This window comes from Rana temporaria, chromosome 8, assembly GCF_905171775.1.
Source record: "Rana temporaria chromosome 8, aRanTem1.1, whole genome shotgun sequence".
Classification (NCBI taxonomy): Eukaryota; Metazoa; Chordata; class Amphibia; order Anura; family Ranidae; genus Rana; species Rana temporaria.
In genome coordinates, this window is record NC_053496.1 from 44,356,957 (window position 1) to 44,379,197 (window position 22,241).

General features: G+C 42.4%; 1 protein-coding gene across 1 annotated transcript in view; it reads right to left on the reverse strand.

The window, feature by feature from the left end:
• SORCS3 (sortilin related VPS10 domain containing receptor 3) overlaps positions 1-22,241 on the reverse strand; it is a 774,589-nt gene that overhangs the window by 159,023 nt on the left and 593,325 nt on the right. Inside the window, exons 9-14 of the mRNA XM_040361656.1 lie at positions 14,439-14,618; positions 10,823-10,969; positions 10,151-10,253; positions 4,177-4,253; positions 1,546-1,637; positions 800-907 (exon numbers count right to left, since the gene is read on the reverse strand). Coding sequence (XP_040217590.1) covers positions 800-907; positions 1,546-1,637; positions 4,177-4,253; positions 10,151-10,253; positions 10,823-10,969; positions 14,439-14,618 — 707 coding nt within the window. The remainder of the gene's footprint in view (positions 1-799; positions 908-1,545; positions 1,638-4,176; positions 4,254-10,150; positions 10,254-10,822; positions 10,970-14,438; positions 14,619-22,241) is intronic.

Here is a 22,241-nt window from a genome sequence, read left to right on the forward strand (position 1 = left end):
AAGGAAATGGGGAAAAGAAAAAGGAAAAGAGAGGAAAGGAATTGCAAAGGAAAGGAGAACAAAGGAAAATGAACAGAAAGAAAGGGGAGAGGAGAGGAAAGGAAAGAAAAGGAAAGGAAAAGTGGAAGGGGAAGGGAAAGGCAAAGGGAATGGAGAGGAAAGGAAAAGAAGAGGAAATGAAAGGGGTAAAGAGGAAAGGAAAAGGAAGAGGAAAGGATAATTAGAGGAAAGGAAAGAAAAGAGGGGAGAAAAGGAAAGTAAAGCACGATAGAAAACAAAGGCGAAGGAAGAGGAGAGGGTAAGAAAGTAAGAGAAACTAAAGGAAAGGAAAGGAAAGGAAAGGAGAAGAACGTTAAAGGAAGAGAAAGAAAATAGAAAAAAGAGGAAATGAAAAGGAGAGGAAAGGAAAGAAAGGGGAGAGGAGAAGAGAGTAATAAAGGAAAGGAAAGGGGAAAAGAAAAGGGAAAAGAGAGGAAAGGAATTGAAAAGGAAAGGAAAGAAAAGGGAGAGGAGAAGAGAGTAAGAAAGGAAATGAAAAGGGAAAAGAAACAGAAAGGAGAGGAAAGGAAGGACAGATGAGGAGAGGAAAGTAAGAGGAAGGATTTTAAAGGAAAGGAGAAGAAAGGAAAATGAAGGGAAAGAAAAGGGAAAGAAAAGGGAAAGGAGAGGAAAGGGAAAGAAGAAGAGGATAGAAAGGGGAGAGGAGAGGAGGAAAGTAAAAGAAAAAGCAAGAAGGGACACATTAGGAAAACTGCCTTTCATTAAAAAGTGTACAACAAAATATTTTTATCCTACTCACGTCATGATCTGATTGTCTACTCCAGGTTCCACCAGTGCCCCATCAACAAACAGCGGTGTGGTCGTAAAACCGTATTTACTCCAGGTTCGGCCTTCATCAAAGCTCAGCCTAGGGACAAAACAAAGCCAGCATCCTTAAGAAGTATCTCCCTTTAATGTTTCCTAACATAGGACGTAGCTGTGCAGAAGGATGTGAGATGCACTGTTATTACACGGGCATGGTGGCTGTTATCAGAGAGTTCCGCTGAGCTCCTAGCAAAGTTCGGGATAATAACATGGTGTGCTCACAATTCACTTTGTACTCCCTGTTCTTTTGTCCGTAGCCCCTTACACTCTATGAAGCAAATCAAAGCAACGTAAGACCTATAAAAGCTTATTGATTTCTTAAATTACAACCTTCCGGGAACTGGCCTTTTAAGAATTGTCAATTTTAACATTTTCTTTAATTGAAGTTCAGGCTGTAAAAAGCAAAAAAAGTCTGAATATTTCCTCGCTTCTGAATATTTTCTGAGCTTGAACACAATTTAGCATTAAACCTTTAGTAACAGTATAATCTTTTTCTGGTCTACAGGAATTGGGAGATGTCCATGGATATTGAAAATAATCTCTTATTTTTTCTAAATTTACTGAACAATAGCTAAAGACAAATTCTAGCATTTCTGTATTTATTCATGCATTTAATTATTTATTTAATGTAATTATTCAGTTAATCAATTAATTTACTGGGAAAAGTGACTGATTTCTTACCACAACTGGCGTACCGGCAGCGAGGTGTGTTTCATGGCAACCAGAGCTCCGCCCCAGTCCAAGAACCAAATATTGTATTCTTCTTCAAATATCTGGCAACAGTACCAAAAAAAATATTAAAAAGAACATCTGATTTCAAATACACCAAAAAGAAGCAAGGGCACACAAACAAAATTAGATTTTATTTCACACTGTAAGCTGAAAATTAAATATATATCTTTAATGGAATAAAAAATAAAAAACATTTTCTTTGGATAGAGGGATTTGCTGTATGCTTTTTTTTTTTTTTTTTTACAGTGAGGCAAAATTATATAGCATTAAATACAGCACATAAATGGTCGCAAGCATATTGCATATCCAAAGGCAAAACGTTTTACATTTGGTATAGGGCAGGGCATGATTAAAACCTTTCAGGTTGTTTTTTTTTTTTTGCAATCTGCGTCTTTTTGTGAAGATTTTCCTTCACTTCCCATCCAGGAGACACAACAGAATATGAGTGGACATCTCTGTAAATTGAGGGAAATCACTCTGAGATATTGGTAAGTTGAAATTGTGCCCCTATTGGAAGATTTTTTCAAATTCCTGTGCTGGTGAAAACGAAAAGTTTGGATTTTTTCAAGGAACCTGACCACTTAATATCAGTGTAACCAGAATCTGTCCATTGGCCACAAATGTACAAGGGACATGCCCACTTACCATCAATAGAACAGGGATGACAACTGATGCAAAGGAGATTTCTACACTAACAACAAATGGAAAGGAGGCCTGCCCACCAAACGCCAGTGTAAAGAGTACCTATCCACTGACCCTCAATGTTAAGGGTGCCTGTCTACTAACTGTTTACTTAAAGAGGGTATGTACAGTGGCCACCAGTTTAAAAGAGACATTGTCCACTGACCATTAGTGCAAGGGAGACCTGTCCATTGAACACCTATGTAGAAAGCCTGTTCTCTGACTACAGGAGACCTGTCCATTGACCATTGGCCACCAGTGTTACGGGAGTTTGTCCACTAACTGCCAATTTAAAGAGGGTCTGTCCCCTGGCCACCAATGTAAAAGACACCTTTTCTGCTAACCACTATAAAAGGAGGTTTGTCCACTAATTATGTGTATATATAGATGGCTTTTTTCAAGACTACTAATGTTTAGAATGGCTATCCACTGACCATCAATGTTAAGGGCGCCTGTCTACTAACTGCGTACTTAAAGAGGGTATGTCCAATGGCCACCAGTTTAAAAGAGACATTGTCCACTGACAATTAGCGCAAAGGAGACCTGTCCATTGAACACCTATGTAAAAAGCCTGTTCTCTGACTACAGGAGACCTGTCCATTGACCATTGGCTGCCAGTGTTAAGGGAGTTTGTCTACTAACTGCCAGATTAAAGAGGGTCTGTCCCCTGGCTACCAATGTAAAAGACACATTTTCTGATAACCACTATAAAAGTAGGTTTGTCCACTGAATACGTGTATATATAGAAGGCCTTTTTCCTGACTACCAATGTTTAGGAGGCCTATCCACTGACCATCAGTTAAAGGAGTCCTGATCACCAGTGTAAAGAAGACCTGTCCACCGGTGTTAATTTCGTTGACTAAAATATTTTCGTGGACTAAATTAATACTATTTTAGTCAACTAAAATACGACTTAAACTAATACGACTGTTTTAGTGGTCTGTCCATTGAACACTTATGTAATAAACCAGTTCTCTGACCATAAATATTTGGGAGGCCTATGCACTGACCATTAATTATAGGAGTCCAGATTGCCAGTATAAAGAAGGTCTGTCTACTGACCACCAATATTGAAAGTGCCTGTCCACAAGCTGTCAAAAAAAAAAAATGATGTGTTCCCTGACCACCACTGTAAAAGAGTCCTTGTTCACTGGCCACCATTGGTAAAGGAGGCCTGTCCATTGAACACTTATGTAGGAGGCCTGTTCTATGACTACCATTGTTTAAGAAGCCTGTCCACTGACGATCAATTAAAGGAGTCTTGTCAAGTGACTACTAATAAAAAAAAATATCCTCTCAAGTGACTACCAATGTAAAGAAAGATTCCCTGTATACTGATCACCTGTGTGAAGGAGGTCTGTCCCATGATTACCAATGTAAAGGGAGCCTTTCCCCTTACCAGATCACCATTGTAAAATATGCATTTCCAATGAACAACTGTATAGTAGGGGCATTTCTTTTGACTAACAATATAATAAAGGCCTTTTGTTGACTGAAAAGGCTTGGCTGTAAAGGAGGCATATATTGCGGGGACCTATACACTGACCATGAGAGTATAAATAGGAAGGGTGCACAGACTGCCATCAATGAAAATACATTTATGCATGGCTGCACTAAAAGCTGCTTACCACCTGGGAATAAGAAGCATATTATTAGGGATGCCATGTACTGGGTGCTACAAAGAGATCACTGGAAAGGGTAGTTGCTGAGAAAATGGTCTCCATTAAAGTTGTATGGATCCTAGTAACTTCCAGCTGAATCATATTGTATTGTTAACATGAAACAACAGTATCCTACATTCAAATTATTTATAGCAATTTTGATTCAGTATTGTCCATATTTATTCTATAAATTACATCCCCCCTCCAAAAAACTAAAAGTATTTGTCTGAGAACTTACATGTTTCCATGTATTGCCACCATCCGATGAGATGTACATATTAGTGTCCGTAGAGGAAAGTTCGGGGCCAATGTTACCTGAAAGAGAAACACATTACCTGAAGAGTACATGTGAGTTTATAACTGCTCTCAACGTTTTGAAAGCAATGTACTCTGTTCTTAAGTATCCATCTGTGTATAAGTAAATCAGTAGCTCCAAAGAAGACATGCCTTTTGTTACAAAAAACATTATTGTATTGAACACGATGTTGATACTGCCTACTCTTTTATGTATTCCACAACAAAAGTCTGAGTTCCTCATAACTATATTTGCTTTGGATCAGTCACTTTGAAAATATTGAAGCCAAAACATTAGCACCAGCTAGTTAGTTTCAGTAGCAATGGTAGCCTAAACTCTCGATAACTGTACACACGATCGGATTTTCCGCAGACAAAGCCTCTTTTGTCTGAAGGGCGTTGGCCAAAAACTAGTCTTGCATACAAATGCCACACAAACATGAACGTAGATACGTACTACGTGGTTTTTCAGCTCTTTAGCGCCACCCTTTGGGCACCTTCTGCTAATGTTGTGTTATGATACCCAAAGCCAGATACAAGTCCAAGGGAGAAGGAAGGTTTGCGGTACAAGGTCCAAGACTATGGAATGCTTTACCAACCAGCATTCGGTTGGAGAAAAACCACCTAACCTTCAGAAGACAGATCAAAACTCTGCTCTTTTGATGTCTAGAAAGATAGGAACAACTAGCGCCCAGAGGCGATTCAGTTCGCATGCGCGAGGGCTTTCACACTGGAGCGGTGCGCTAGCAGGATCGCTCCAAAAGGCCTGCTAGCCGCATCTTTGGAGTGGTGAAGGGGCAGTGTGTATACCACTCCTCCACCACTCCTTCCCATTGAAAGCAATGGGAAACTGCGGCTATACCTCCGGAAATGCTTCTCTGCAGAGGCACATTGCCGGCGATATTAACCCTTTTCCAACCACTAGCGGGTGGTAAAATCGCACTGCTAGTGGCCGAATACCACCGCAATTCTGACGGTAAAGTGCCTCTAAAAATAGCGGTGCTTTACTGCCACCGCACCTCCCGCCCCAGTGTGAAAGGGGCCTTAGTAGAATCCCCTGAGTCATATATGCCACTTTTTCAAGTATACATAATCGGGAAAAAGTATGTTGATGCTCTAGAAAACAAATGCGTTACTACACAATACAAATCTCTGTACCTACTCAGGAATTGTATGTATTGCCTATATATGTCATGTGTAAACTGTACTGGACAAAGAAAATTTTGTGCATTGGAAAACTGTTTTGGGGAAATAAAAACATTTAACCACTTTCCTACAGGGCACTTTCACCCCCTTCCCGCCCAAGCCGTTTTTCAGCTTTAAGCGCTGTCACACTTTGAATGACAATTGCGCGGTCATGCAACACTATACCAAATGAAATGTTTATAATTTTTATCCCACAAATAGAGCTTTCTTTTGGTGGTATTTGATCACCTCTGCGGTTTTTATTTATTGTGCTATAAACAAAAGAAGGGGGACAAGTTTGAAAAAAACACTGGCCCAGATTCAGTAAGAATTGCGCATAAATTCCGGAGGCACAGGGCAACGATTTTGCCCTGCGCCCCCGCAAATTTGCGCCGCTGCCTTCGATTCACGGAGCAGTAGCTCCGTAAATTGCGAGGGCGCGCCGGCAAAATTGCCCGGCGTAAGCGCGCGCAATTTAAATGATCCCGCAGGGGGCGGGATTCATTTAAATTAGGCGCATTTCCGCGCCGATCGTAAAGCGCATGCGCCATCGGGAAACATTCCCGACGTGCATTGCGGCAAATGACGTCGCAAGGACGTCATTTGCTTCAAAGTGAACGTGAATGGCGTCCAGCGCCATTCACGAATCACTTACGCAAACTACGTGAAATTCAAATTTCACGACGCGGGAACGGCGGGTATACTTTAGCATTGGCTGCCCCTACTATTAGAAGGGGCAGCCTTACCCTAAAGACGCCGTACGGAAACTCCGTAACTTGCGTACGCAGGGCTCGCGCAACATTGTGAATCGGTGCAATTTGCATACTATACACTGAGCACAATGGGAGCGCCCCCTAGCGGTCATCGCAAGAATGCAGCCTAAAATTTGCGTGGCATAAGAGCCTTATGCCACGCAGATTTTAGGCTGCAGTCGGCGTTACGATGTTCCTGAATCAGGAGCATTCGTAACGCCGGCGCAAGCAAGCAATTACGCTGCGTAACTATGGTTACGCAGGCACAATTGCTCTCTGAATCCGGGTCACTGTATTTTGTACTTTTTGCTATAAGAAATATCTATTTTTTTTTTAAACATTTTTTTCCTCAGTTTAGGCCGATACGTATTCTTCTATATATTTTTAGTTAATAAAAAATTGCAATAAGCGTATATTGATTGGTTTGCGCAAAAGTTATAGCGGCTACAAAACAGGGGATAGATTTATAGTATTTTTATTATTTATTTATTTTTTACTAGTAATGGCGGTGATCTACGTTTTTTATTGTTGTTTTATTGACTGTGATAGCATCGGACACTTTTGACACATTTTTGGGACCATTCACATTTATACAGCGATCCGTACTATAAAAATACATTGATTGCTGTATAAATATGACAGGCAGGCAAGGGGTTAACACCAGGGGGCGATCAAGGGGTTATTGTGTTCCCTAGGGAGTGATTCTTACTGTGGGGGGAGGGGATTGACTGGGGGAGGTGACCGATCGGTGTCCCTATGTACAAGGGACACACCATCAGTTTCCTCTCCCTAACAGGACATGGATCTGTGTGTTTACACACACAATTCCAAAGGTCCTGCTCGGTTACTGGGCAATCGCGGGTGCTCGCCAGACATCGTGGCCGTTGGGCACGTGCATCGGGGTCCCCATGGACGCAGAAGGCGCACGCCCCCTAGTGGCTCGGGAAGGCACAACGTCATATGACGTCCGCCCAGAACGATAGGGTCTTCGTCCCGCCATCATATGACGGCGGGTGGTAGACACGTGGTTAATTTAAAAAAAAAAGAAGAAAAAAGGCCAGCCTTCCAGCACCACCAGATGAAGCGCCAGGTACTGTCTCAAGATTAGTAACGCTAAAAAGAAGATTATTGTCTTCGGCATAAATAAGAAACAGAAATTCGGAAACAAAAAAAAAGGTAATTTAAGCAACGTCAAGGACAAAGCTGATGTGAAGACGCCAATATTCCAAACAACAATCCTCTAGTGATATTACAATAGTCGGATTGCTGAATGATAAATTCTGGTGGGTTGCTACAGGATACTGCCCTTTTCTCAAAGCTATTTGCCTTATTAAATAAACTTGAAAGTCTGACAGTAACAGAAAGAAATCGTTCAAATCTTAGCGGCGTTCTGATCCGCTAACTGGATAAAATGTCACATACGCTTGTATGTCCTACAGGACTTGATGTATGTCTAATAAATCAATTGAGCACTACAACAAAGACATGACTGACTGCTGTTGTTGAGCAACAACAAATGAACAAAACAATGATTTTTCATGTTGATCTCCACGTCCTTCATAAAACCGCGCTGTCATTCAGCAGCTTCTGCGTTTCACAGAGTTACCAGCAAAACACAAACCATCTCAATAGAGATTACACAGTGACTCTTCTGTCGAAATCAAAGCAAGCACGCAGTGCCGATCCTGACCTCCCTGGGGCCCTAAGCAAAATTACATGTCACATTAAAGTTGAGAAACGGGGGGGGGGGGGGGCTGCCGACAGTGACATGTCACATTAAAGATTACATTTGAGAAGAGTGGGGAGGGGGTGATCTGCTGTCGGAAATTATATCTTACATTAAAGTGAGAAGCGGCGGGTGCTGACTTCTTACCTCTTCTCCCATGCAGCCAGTGAGTTGAGGGGCTGAAAATGGCTTCTCACCAGGCGTGGCCTCTAGTAATTTGGGGGGCCCTCCACAGCTTTGCGGGGCCCTAAGCGGCTTGCATAGTGAGCCTATAGGGCGGATCGGCCCTGCAAGCACGCCAATCGCTTTAAACGTTTCTAGGCAAAAATGTGTCCTTTATTGCCAGAAAAGTATCATCTGTGTGCCTCGCTGAAATAAGTTTCACTAGTATGATAAAGAAAAATTATTAATTATGTATTTTACTAATTATTAAAGTGGTTGGAAAGCCTGAAGTTTTTTTTTTACCTTCATGCATTCTATGTATGAAAGTAAAGAAACCTTTGATGTACTAAGCCCTGGAGCAACTGCACTTGTAGAGGGCAACTGCACTTTACAGAGTGCACAGTCTATTTGCCTTTAGTAAATCAACCCCTTAGTTAGTTAGTGCCACCCCTGTGAACAAAGCCAGTTCCATAAAGACAGATGCTTAGTCATGAGCTATGACTAAGCATCTATCCATGATGTGAAACATGTTAGCTTTTTTGTCCCCTATGTCCACTTGCTACCATTGATTGCAGTGTTGCATGAATTTTTGGATGTTATACAGCTTTGGATTTTATCCTTTGTTCATTTAGTTTCAATAAATCACCTATCAGAGTGCGGCAGCCTAGGAACATTTCTTTTTCCACGGATCAGCGCAGAGTCTGCACCTGTCAGTACTACAGGGCAGGAGCACAGCATAGGTCGCAGGGCTTGGAGCGGTACTCTTTCCATTGTCCTCCATAACTAAATGGTTTGACCAGTTTGGTGTGAAGGAATTCGGGTGGTCTGCACAGAGCTCTGAAATCAACCCTACTACACACCTTTGGAATGAACTGAAAGGCCGATTATGAGCTTAGGCAAGAATGAGTTTAAGTATTCTCATCCAACATGACAATATACACAAACCCAGCTCTATAAAGAAGATAAAGAAGGGTTTGGTCAGTTTGGTGTAGAGGACCTGGAGTGGCCTTCACAGAGTCCTGACCTCAATCCAATGAAGCCAAGCCAGGTTTGACCATTGTGGAAGAACTCAAGTGGCCTGCACAGAGCCCTGACCTCAAACCTACTGAACACCTTTGGGTTAAATTGGAACTTTGACAGCGCTCCATGTTTTCTTGTTCTGTTTTGGCTGAATGGGCACAAATTTCCATAGACACCCTCCAAAATCTTATGGAAAGCTTCACAAGAATAGTAAGACCCCTTTCACACTGAGGAGTTTTTCAGGCGGTACAGCGCTAAAAATAGCGCTGCTATACCGCCTGAAAAACTCCTGCACTGCATACTCAATGTGAAAGCCCGAGGGCTTTCACACTGAGGGCGATGCGATGGCGGGAGACAAAAAAATCTCCTGCCAGCAGCATCTTTGGAGCGGTGAGAGGAGCGGCGTGTATACCGCTACTTCACCGCTCCTTCCCATTTAAAACAATGGGAAACCGCGGCAATACCGCCCACAATGTGCCTATGCGGGCGGTATTAACCCTTTATCGGCCGCTAGCGGGGGTTAATACCGCACCGTTATCGGCCGAATCCCGCGGCAAATCGGACAGTATATCGCCGCTAATTTTAGCGGCGCTATACCACCACCGCGCCTCCCGCCCCAGTGTGAAAGGGGCCTTAAGGATGTTTTAAACCCAAATGGGGCCAACTCTATATTCCTGTCAATGGGTTTGAAGTGGAAAGTCCAACAATCTCATATAGGCATGATAGCTACTGTATAGAGTGTTCTTTTGTATGAAAATGGTTACCTGCTGCAACAATAAGCCAGGGAGCCGTGACGTTCCTCTATGGTTTCCTGGGTCACTGGGACAGTTTTTTCGATTGGATTCTGTCTACCCTTATGACTGTAGCAGCCATCTTGTGTCAGGCAGAGCCTATTTATGGCCTTGGCTCCCAGGCTTGGAGCACATTTCGCATGTGGGTAGTGTAAAAACAGGTCATTCATCTTATAGGGACAGAGATTACCACTGAGGAGAGGTTCTAACTAAGCTCATATAGGTGTGATGGTGTAAATGAACTTTTAGCTACAGAGTGTTCTCCTGTATCAAAATGATTACCTGCAGCAACAATAAGCCAGGGAGCCGTGACCTTGCTGGATATACTACCAGAGTTATACGGGTTCTCAGACATCTGCAGGTTAAAGTGCAAGGAGCAGAATGGCTGTAAAGACAAAGCGGGGAAGCAAGTGAACCTACTAATAAGCCACAAAAAGAAAACTTAGTATGATACAAAATGTAAAGCAAAAAAGATTGGACTTTCAAAAGACGCAAAAAAAATGAAATATATATATAGACAGAGCTTTTTTTTTTTTCAGAAAATAGGTACAGGAACTCAACCACGACCCGTTCAGATTTCACAAACAGTAGAAGGATCTTAAAGGGGCATTAAATACCAGAATTGCATTACATACAGAGTGCAAAGTTCAGGGGGTTACAAAGCTGTCACCTGTAAACACAGAAACCAGACTTCTGTGTTTACAAGTGATTGTGGTGAGCAGGCACCAAGGGGTCTGAGTCAGAGGTGGTGGAACTGAGTTCCCCCAAGTTCCCCCTGAAAAAAAGCCCAGTATATAGATATATATATATATATATATATATATATATATATACACAGTATATATATATAGATACATCTATAGATAGATAGATAGATAGATAGATAGATAGATAGATAGATAGATAGATAGATAGATAGATAGATAGAGTGTATTGTAGAACTCTTTAACTGACCAGTAGACAATTGATGGGGTTCCCCTTCATATCCAAGTCAGGGGCCTGAATAAGGCGCCAGTCCCGCCCTTTGTTGTAAGTAATAAAGGTCTTCACGCGCTCATCAACTTTCTTATTGGCCAGGAGTACACCTTTTATCCCAGCTACCTAGGAAAAAAGAATGGAAGCATTTTAGAGAAGCAAGGAACATTTTCATCTATTTTACAATCTGAATTATTTAACACACAATAGCAGCAGCCACATCCAGCCGATTTAAGAACATGAAACACTGTGGGGTCTGTTCCTAAAGGGTCACAATCAATTGCTTGCTATTGTGTTCTTCCCTTTTTTTCTTACAGTTTTTTTTTTCTCATTTTTCACCATTTCTTATACTTTACTTTGACATTACAGCTTTTTTTTTCTAACAATAACTGTATAAATTTATAAAAATGTGGGCGAACTTCAGCGCAAACAAAAGAAAAGTATTTATTTTACAGTATATAGAGCAATTTAATTTCAATAATTTATGAACATTTATTTATTTTTTTCATTTGTTCTGAAGATATTTTTAACTACTTGCCGACCAGCCGCCATCATTGTACGGCGGCAGGTTGGCTCTTTCCCGCAAATCGCCATCATTGAATGTCGGCCCGGGAACTCTTGTTTGTGGGAATGCGCACATTGGCAAATTTTTCAAAAAATTTTTGGGGAAAAAAAAAAACACTTTCATGAATTAAAAAACAAAACACAATTATTTACCCCAATTTTTTTGTATAATGTGAAAGAGGATGTTACAGAGTAAATATATACCTAACATGTCACACTTTAAAATTGCGCACACTTGTGGAATGACGCCAAACTTCTGTACTTAAAAATATCCATAGGCTATGCTTTAAGGGGCAGATCCACAAAGAGAGTACGCCGGCGTATCTACTGATCCTCAAAACAAGATACAACGGCATCTGTGTTAGATCCGACAGGCGTACATCTTCATACCCTTCGGATCTAAGATTCAATTCTTCGGCGTCCGCTGGGTGGCGTTCCCGTCGTAATCCGTGTCGAGTATGCAAATTAGCTATTTCCAAAGAACCACGAACGTACGAGCGGCCGTCGCATTCTTTTACGTCGTGTCTAGTCGGCTTTTTCCGGCGTATAGTTAAAGCTGCTTTTTGGTGGCGTACGCAATGTTAAGTATGGCCGTCGTTCCCGCGTATAATAATAAAAAAAATTGTTTGCGTAAGTCGTCCGTGAATCGGGATGGACGTAATTTACGTCCACGTCAAAACAATGACGTCCTTGCGACGTCATTTAGCGCAATGCACGGCGGGAAATTTAGGGACGCGCATGCGCAGTTCGTTCGGCGCGGGAACGCGCTTCATTTAAATGAAACACGCCCCCTACTCGCCGATTTGAATTATGCGCCATTACGCCGCGAGAGATAGACTATGCCGCCGTAACTTACGGCGCAAATTCTTTCTGGATTCGAAGCAAACAAAAGTAAGTTACGACGGCGTAGCATATCTCAGATACGCTGCGCCGGGGCAGATCTTTGTGGATCTGCCCCAAAATATTTTTACAGGTTACCAGTTTAGAGTTACAAAGGGGGTCTGGTGGTAGAATTATTGCTCTCATTAATGTTCACAGTGATACCTCACATATGTGTTTTGAACGCCTTTAACATATGTGAGCGCAGCCTACATATGCGTTCGCTTCTCCATGTGAGGATGAGGGAATAGGGGCGATTTACATTTTTTTTTCTTTATTTTCTTTATTTTTCTTTTTTTTTTACACTTCCCTATTTATTACTATTACAGGGAATGTAAACAACCCTTGTACTAGGAATAGGGCATGGCAAGTCCTCTCCAAAAATCCCCTCAAAAATCGATCTCAGGCTTTCCAGCAAAAAAAAACAGGGGGGGGGGGTACAGGCATTACACCTGTAAGGGGCCCGATGGTCCCCAGGGGCCCGGTGCCCCCCCTGTTTTATTTTGTCTGCCCCCCCCCCCTTTAGCAACTCGTGGCAGGGACCGTCCCCTCCCCCCCCCTGTTTTTTTTTCTTGTTCATTATTTTTGTTACGTCTGACCAAAGGTGTGCGCAGGCTATGGCATTAGGGTGTGCACCCCAAAGCTCAAACACTGTGTTTACTATGCTCATAGGTGAGCGGAGCCAATTGCATTATGGTGTGCACCCCAAAGCTCAAACATACACTACCGATCGCCCACTGTATTCATTCAGAAAAGGAAGGGGTCAGTAAATTACATATTTGCCGGGCCCTTCCCCTGTTCATCCTAATACATCCCTGCAGCACCAGCTTCTGGGAGAGGAGGGAAGTCAGCAGCGGTGCGGGGGGAGCTAGGGCAGTAGGGGGAATTTATGTTGCACAGGGTGATTAGGGTGTGCCTGGGCACATCTGGCACACCCTGTGCACACACCTATGCGTCTGACTATAGCAACTCGCAGCAGGAGAGAGAAGAGAAGACTTGCTCCAGGGGGGCCCTACCTAAAGCTGTGTAAGGGGCCCCAAAATTTGTGATGGCTGCCCTTCTGAGGGTCATAGAGATGACTGGGGACCATCTGGTCCACCAGCTCTATAGTAAACCCCATTAATGTCCCCTCCTGCCACCTGTAAAATAAATCAAACAGTCGCTATGAGGGCTTTTACTTTGCAGGGAATCACCAGATGAAAAAAAAAAAAGATATCCGAATGATGCCTGCAGCTGCATCATTCAGCTATATCCACTCAAAGCCCAGGATGTCATATGACATCCTATCGGTGAGAAGTGGTTAGAGGGCCAATTTTTGGCACAGTTCCATGAATTGAAGGAGCTTCAGCAATCCGCAGAAGCTATATAAAGACCATTGCATCCTAAAAAAAAATCCAAACTACCTTAATATCATTTTTAAATTGACTCCACTTCATTTTGCCAACACTATGAATCTTTATATTTTAGCTGAAATGGGGGGGGGGGGGGGATTCTTAGGCCGCGTACAGACGGTCGATCCAAACCGATGAGAATGGTCCGACGGGCCATTTCTATCGGTTCACTGATGAAGTGGCCCGACGGTCTGATGTGCATACACACCATCGTTCCAAAAACCAATCGGGTCAGAACGCGGTGACGTAAAACACACAACGTAATGAAAAAAACGAAGTTCAATGCTTCCAAGCATGCGTCGACTTGATTCTGAGCATGCTCAGAATCAAGTCGACGCATGCTTGGAAGCATTGAACTTTGTTTTTTTCATTACGTTGTGTGTTTTACGTCACCGCGTTCTGACCCGATTGGTTGTGAACCAATGCTTTTCTGTACTAACCATCGGTTTGGACCGATCGGTCAGAGGTCCATCGGTTCGATTTTAAAGCAGGTTTTAAAATTTTGGACCGAAGGACAACAGACCGATGGGCCATACACACGGTCGGTTTGGACCGATGAAACTGAACTTTGGTACATTCTCATCAGTTTGGAACGACTGTGTGTACGCGGCCTCAATCTTATCCCTAGTAACTGGTTCTCACTCTCACCTGTTAGGTAGAACAGTCAAGCAAAACCAATCAATCCACAGCTTAATCATTTAGAACATTTCCTTTATAATGTCACAAAATTAAAAAGCAATGGCATGACCTTCAGCCAATACCTCATAAAGGTCGATGACAATATTTCCCTCCAGGCCCCGGCTGCTCTTGACATTCTCTAGTGCGAGGGTAAAGTAGACGCCTCGTGTATCTGAGATGTACAGGTTATAAGTTTCATTTTGGTTCCACTCTTGGACGGCAGCAAACACCTGTTTCTCATCTGTGCTGATGATGTGCATGTCCTATGGATAAAGCACACTAAAGTTAGTTGTTGTATGTATAGAACAATACAAGTTACCAAAGGTGGTCAGCTGACCTTTAAGACAGAAAGAAATGGCGGGGCATATGCCCTGAATCCACATTTACATTTACTTGTGACTAACTCCCTACAACACCAATACATAGCTGTAAATGTTGGTGATTTTTTTACCCAATGGGATTTATTCAATAAAACTGGAGAAGCGGAAATGGGAACATAATGGGAGATATTGACATTACAAACCAAGAAGGTTTCACCTTTTACTATGGAGAAACTTACCAAAAATTAAGTTGGTCGATCTAGCCCAGTGGTTCACAGCCTGGGGTACACGTTGGGACTTTTTGAGGTACATAGGTAAAAAATTCATAATCAACAGTGCAGAGAGCTGACGTTGGGGAGGATGAGAGAGAAGGGAGGAAGTGTAGGCTTTCTTCTTTCCTCCTCCTATCCTATCACCTAGTGTGCACCACTGTAACACTGTGGGCCACTTACCATCCTCGCAGGTCTGTACACATGGTCACGTCCATGCTTTTGTAAGTGCAACATATTTTTATAATATATTGCATGAGATAACAATATATGAATATCATTTGTATTTTTCCCTTTTCCTTTTTCTATGTATATAGGATTTCTTCTACTATTTCTACCCCCTGAAGAAGACTTTGTATAAGTTGTAATGCGTTGGGTTAATTTGGTGGATATGCAATTATTACAATTTTTCATTAAGGTATTCTGTCTTCTTGTGAGGTCAACAGGAAATATTTTATAATATAGGATGTGAAATGTCTAGATCAGCATTTTTGATTCATTGTTCAATAAAGATCTTCACATTTTTTACATACCTGTTCATATTGTGTGATTTCTATTGCTGCAACAAAGATATTTTTTCCAGTAGCCTATCCTAGCACCTAGAAGTCCATTGGATCAGCACAGAGGGCCAGACGCCACGAGTACCAGTAGCTCAACACACAACAGTCAGAAGGCCAGTGTTTGGCCTGGGACTCAGGTGGACCTGTACTATGACATGGCAGGGGGGATGAGGATGAGAAAACGGAGAAGGACAGCTTGCAGGCTGTATTGGGACGGGTTTTAACCTGGGAGGCACTGTAACTTACCTTTGACCTCTGCAGTCTGAACATTACCTACTGCTGTAAATTTCATACTCCTGCACTCTTTACATTACATACTCCTAACCCCTGCACTCTTTAGATACATACTCCTGACCCCTAAGCTCTGTACATTTCATACTCTTGACTCACTGTGTCCATGCCTCACTGTGTCCATGCCTCACTGTGTCCATGCCTCACTGTGTCCATGCCTCACTGTGCCGATGCCTCACTGTGCCGATGCCTCACTGTGTCCATGTCTAGAATTATGTTTAACATGGGAGTCTATGGAAGGGGTGCCCGGCTTTGAAAAATCGGTGCTCCCCGGCCGTAGGTCCCCCAGACAGCAACTTGTAGAGGAGAATTGGAACTACATGTGTGCCAAGTTTGGGGTCCAGGGGACCTACGGATGGCCAGTACCTTGTCCCCAAAGTTACCGGAGAAAGGACCGTTTAACATGGGAGTCTATGGAAGGGGTGCCCGAAAAATCGGTGCTCCCCGGTCGTAGGTCCCTTGGACATCAAACTTTGCACATTTGTAGAGAAAGAGTGGGGCTGTATGTGTGCCAGTACCGGGTCTCCAAAGTCCGGGAGATCAGGTGCAAAAAGGTGACTCGAGCAGGGGCGGACTGACAACTCATGGGGCCCCCAAGCAATAGAAGATTATGGGGCCCCCGGGCTTACAAATGGCCACCATGCCAGGAGGCAGTGCAGAGGCGGGGCAGCTAAAATCTCTGGATTTTCACATTAAAAGCATGTCGGTTTCGGACATATCAGGGACAGATTTTTTAAAAAAACACAGATTTTTACATACTGTCCCTGGTTTTACTGAGCCTGGCAACCCTCATGGGGCCCCCTAGTGGCATGGGGCCCTCGGGCAGTGCGCAAGAGCCCCAATGGTCAGTCTGCCCCTGGACTCGAGTATAAGCCGAGGGGGGCATTTTCAGCACAAAAGAAATTGCTGAAAAACTCGGCTTATACTCGTGTATATACGGTATGCTTTATATATAAAAAAAAAATGATATGATATTTATTTAAACTTGAGCTTTTTTTTTTTTTTTAATGGCAGTGAAGCCTTTTACTAGCAAAACCAGTAAAACTATTAAAACCACTTTAATTGTTGCATAGATACATTAATAGATAAATAAATAGATTTTGATAAATACATACAAAATAACTAACTAAATAAATATTTTTCATCTACAGTAATTACTGTATACTGTTTTATATGAATAGGTAAATAAACACAAATAAATACATAAAAGTTCAATAAACACAAATATTTTCAGCTACAGTATTTCTTACAAAGTTAGCTCACCACAAAAATACGATGGTAACAAATGTCAGCATTTATTCAGCAATGTATGCTAAACTTATCTTGCATATAGAATATTGCATCCTGAAAACAAAATGCCTGAAAGCAACATAACTACACACTTAAAAATGCTGCACTGCATTTTTTACGAGGAAATAAAGAACAAAAAGGGCCAGTGGCTGTTTTTAGAACCATCTTAATAAGACAGAATATTTTATTTTGTGAATTTGTTTTCCTATTCTACTGTATGTACTTGCACATTTAGTTACATCCAGCCTTATTTGCACTGTTAAGCAGTAGCAAGGGGGAGGGGCCTATACAAAGGGGCGTGTCCCAGTGATACGCTGGAGTTTTTTCAGTGGTCTATATTGGTGCCATAGGAAACAGCCCGATGGTATCATTGTTGTCACAGCATGAAAACAATCCCTTGTATTTTCTATAAGGCTGGGTTCACACTACTACACTACTTTCATCCTACTTTGCTCTCCTACATTGGTCCTACATTTATCCTACATTGGTCCTACATCTATCCTACTTTCATGAACAGGATACTACTTTGGTCCGACTTCAATGATATTCAATGGGCCTGAAGTAGGATCAATGTAGGACCAAAAGTAGTACAGGGAGCATTTTCAAAGTCGGACCGACTTGTGTAGGACGCTACAAGACACTCTCATAGGGAAACATTAAACACAGAGCAAAGTAGGATGAAAGTAGTGTAGTAGTGTGAACCCAGCCTAAAGATTTACACTCATCGGCCACTTTATTAGGTACCTGTTAAATTGCTTGGTAACACAAGCTGCTAATCAGCCAATCACATGGCAGCAATTCAATGTATTTAGGCATCTAGATGTGGTGAAGACGACTTGCTGAAGCTCAAACTGAGCATCAGAATGGGAAAGAAAGGGGATTTAAGTGACTTTGAACGTGGTATGGTTGTTGGTGTCAGACCGGCTGGTCTGAGTATTTAAAAAAACTTCTGATCTACTGGGATTTTCACACACAACCATCTCTCGGGTTTACAGAGAATGGTCAGAAAAAGAGAAAATATCCAGTAAGTGGAGGCTGTGTGGAGGAAAATGCCTTGTTGATGTCAGAGGTCAGAGGAGAATTGGCAAACTGGTTGGAGATGATAGAAAGGAAACAGTAACTTAAATAACCACTCAATACATCCAAGGTGTGCAGAATTCCATCTCTGAATGTACAACACATCCAACCTTGAAGCAGATGGGCTACAGCAGCAGAAGACCACACCGGGTGCCATTCCTGTCAGCTAAGAACAGGTAACTGAGGATAGAATTCGCAAAGGCTCACCAAAATTGGACAATAGAGGATTGGAAAAACTTTTCCTGGTCTGATGAATCTTGATTTCAGCTCTGACATTCAGATGTTAGGGTCAGAATTTGGCGTAAACAACATGAAACCATGGATCCATCCTGCCTTGTATCAACGGTTCAGGCTGGCGGTGGTGTAATAGTGTAGGGGATATTTTCTTGGCACCCTTTGGGCCCCTTAGTACCAATTGAGCATCGTTTAAACGCCACGGCCTACCTGAGTATTGTTACTGACCATGTCCATCCCTTTATGACTACAGTGTCCCCGTCTTCTGATGGCTCCTTCCAGCAGGATAATGCACCATGTCACAAAGCTCCAATCATCTCACCACTGGTTTCTTAACCACTTGTCTACCAGCATAGTAGCTCAGTTGTTCTGACAGGACGTCATATGACGTCCTCGTCTTTTAAAGCCGCTAGGGGGCGCGCGCGCGCACACCTGCCACTTTACTGGGAACAGAGTACGCGTGCCTGGCGGCCGCAATGGCCTACGGGTACCCGCGATTGCCCAGTAACTGAGCAGGGACGTGGAGCTCTGTGTGTAAACACAGAGCACCACGTCCTGTCAGGGAGAGAGAAGACCGATGCTGTGTCCCTTGTACATAGGGACACAGATCGGTCACCTCTCCCAGTCAGTCCTCTTCCCCTACAGTTAGAACACTCATTAGGCTACACATTTAACCCCTTCCACGCCCCCTAGTGTTAACCCCTTCCCTGCCAGTCACATTTATACAGTAATCAATGCATATTTATAGCACTGTTCACTGTATAAATGTGAATGGTCCCATAAATGTGTCAAAAGTGTCCGATGAGTCCGCCATAATGTCGCAGTCCCAATAAAAAATTGCAGATCGCCGCCATTACTAGTAAAAAAAAAAATAATAAAAAAAAAATCATAATTATGTCCCCTATTTTGTAGACGCTATAACTTTTGCGCAAACCAGTCACTATACTCTTGTCACGATTTTTTTTTTTATAAAAAATATGTAGAAGAATACGTATCGGCCTAAACTGAGGAAAAATAATTGTTTGTTTTTTTTAACTGGGATATTTACAATAGCAAAAAGTAAAAAATATTGTGTTTTTTTTTTTTAAATTGACGCTCTTTTTTTGTTTATAGCATAAAAAAAAAAAAACGCACAGGCGATCAAATACAACCAAAAGAAAGCTCTATTTGTGGGAAAAAAAGGATGTCAATTTTGTTTGGGAGCCACGTCGCACGCAGTGCCGGAAGCTGAAATTTCGCCTGGGCAGGAAGGGGGTAAATTCTTCCGAGGCTGAAGTGGTTAAACATTACAATGAGGTCACATGACTCCAATGGCCTCCACAGTCACCAGATATCATCCAATAGATCACCTTTGGGATGTGGTGGAACGGGAAATTCACATCATGGATGTGCAGCCAACAAATCTGCAGGAACTGTGTGATGTTATCACGTCACTATGGACCAAAATCTCTGAGGAATGTTTCCAACATCTTGTTGAATCTATGCCATGAAGAATGAAGGCAGTTCTGAAGGCAGAAGGGGGTCCAACCTGGTAATAGCAAGGTGTAACTAATAAAGTGGCCGGTGAGTGTATTTCAAAATCTGTCTGATTTCTTGATGATTGAAAAGAACGGCAGGCGATCATTAGAGAAGCATTAGCTGGAGATCATTCAAAATTCATTGCAGGTACAGATGACCTGAACTGAACCTGCTTCACTTGTTTTTTCATTCCTATTCATTTCTATGGGGAGAGGAGCAATGACTCGATCCTGGCCCCTAAAGCTTATATTAAATTTTCCTATACTTTGCCTTTCCTAGTTCCACCCAGCCCCCTCATCAACATATAATGACATGTTTAAGTAAAGCCTGTTTTCATTACATACCTTGTTTTATTTGATGAGATCACTGTGTCTCTCTCTGTGCTTCTCTATGCAATGCAGATCATGGCTGGTGGAAGAGGCAGGCAGGGTGCTGTACATAGCATCCCGCTTTAGTACTCTAGTCCATAACCACTTCCCATCCGGACTATAGCAAAATGACGGAAAAGAGTACCGCTCCAAGCCCTGCGACCTATGCTGTGCTCCCGCCCTGTAGTACTGACAGGTGCAGACTCTGCGCTGATCCGTGGAAAAAATAAATGTTCCTGGACTGCCGCACTCTGATAGGCGATTTATTGAAACAAAATGAACAAAGGATAAAATCCAAAGCTGTATAACACTCAAAAATGCATGCAACACTGCAATCAATGGTAGAAAGTGGACATAGGGGACAAAAAAGCTAACATGTTTCACATCATGGATAGATGCTTAGACATAGCTATGACAAAGCATCTATCCATGATGTGAAACATGTTAGCTTTTTTGTCCCCTATGTCCACTTCCTACCATTGATTGCAGTGTTGCATGATGTTTTGGATGTTATCCTTTGTTCATTTTGTTTCAATAAATCGCCTATCAGAGTGCAGCAGTCCAGGAACATTTATTTTGTCCACATATAGCAAAATGATGGCCGGGCGGTGGTTGCATTATCCTGACTGGACATCATATGACATCCAGCACAGTAAATTAATAAAAGCTGAACATTGTAAACACCTCTGTTATTGTTAAATGGTTTGTCTCCTCCCTGTAACAGATACATCTGGAATAGAGTTTTTGAAAAACAAATCACCAGATGAAAATAAAAGAGAGAAATGCAAAAAAAGAAAACGAATGCAGCCATCACATCTAATGCCGCGTACACACGACCGTCATTCATGTCATTGAAAAAAAACTTGACTCCTCTCAAGCCAGCCTTGCCTACACACGACCGAGAAAAAATGCTCTAACAAAGCGCGGTGACGTACAACACGTACGACGGCACTATAAAGGGGAAGTTCCATTCGGATGGCGCCACCCTTTGGGCTGCTTTTGCCGATTTCATGTTAGTAAAATTTTGGTGAGAGACGATTCGCGCTTTTCAGTCTGTTACAGCATGACAAATGTGCTATCTCCATTACAAACGGTAGTTTTACTAGAACGAGCGCTCCCATCTCATAACTTGCTTCTGAGCATGCACATTTTTTTCCCCCTCGTTAAAGCCCACACACAATCATTTTTCACTACTTGAAAAACGACGGGAAAAAATAGAGCATGTTCTAAATTTTTAACGCCCATTTTTCTCGTCGAGAAAAATGCTCTGGAGCCTACACACGACCATTTTTCACGACCAATTTTAAAAATGGCATTTTTCTCGTCATGAAAAACGGTTGTGTGTACGCGGCATTAGAAATGGTAAGCTAAAAAATAATAAATGTTTGCTTTCGGGTTTAATGCCGCTCTTATGTCGCGTACACGCGATCGGTCAATCCGATGAGAGCGGTCTGATGGACCGTTTTCATCAGACCAAACCGATCGTGTGTGGGCCCCATCGGTTATTTATCCATAGGTTAAAAAAAATGGAACGTGTTTTGAAATTATCTGATTGATAAAAAACCTATAGAAAAAAATGATCGTCTGTAGGCACGTCCATCAGTTAAAAATCCATGCATGCTCAGAATCAAGTCGACGCATGCTTGGAAGCATTGAACTTCGTTTTTTTCAGCACGTCGTTGTGTTTTACGTCACCGCGTTCTGACACAATCGTTTTTTTAACTGATGGTGTGTAGGCACGACTGACCATCAGTCAGCTTCATCGGTTAACTGATGGAAAAATCTATCAGACCGTTCTCATCGGATTGACCGATCGTGTGTACAGGGCATCACTGTGCCTCCCCCATTGATTGCAGTGCCTTTTGCCCAATGAACACATTTTGCCAAAATACTTTTTGACACCGCGTCTTCTGAAACTCGAGATTTTGCTCATCCCCATTGATACGTAAGATTGCACGA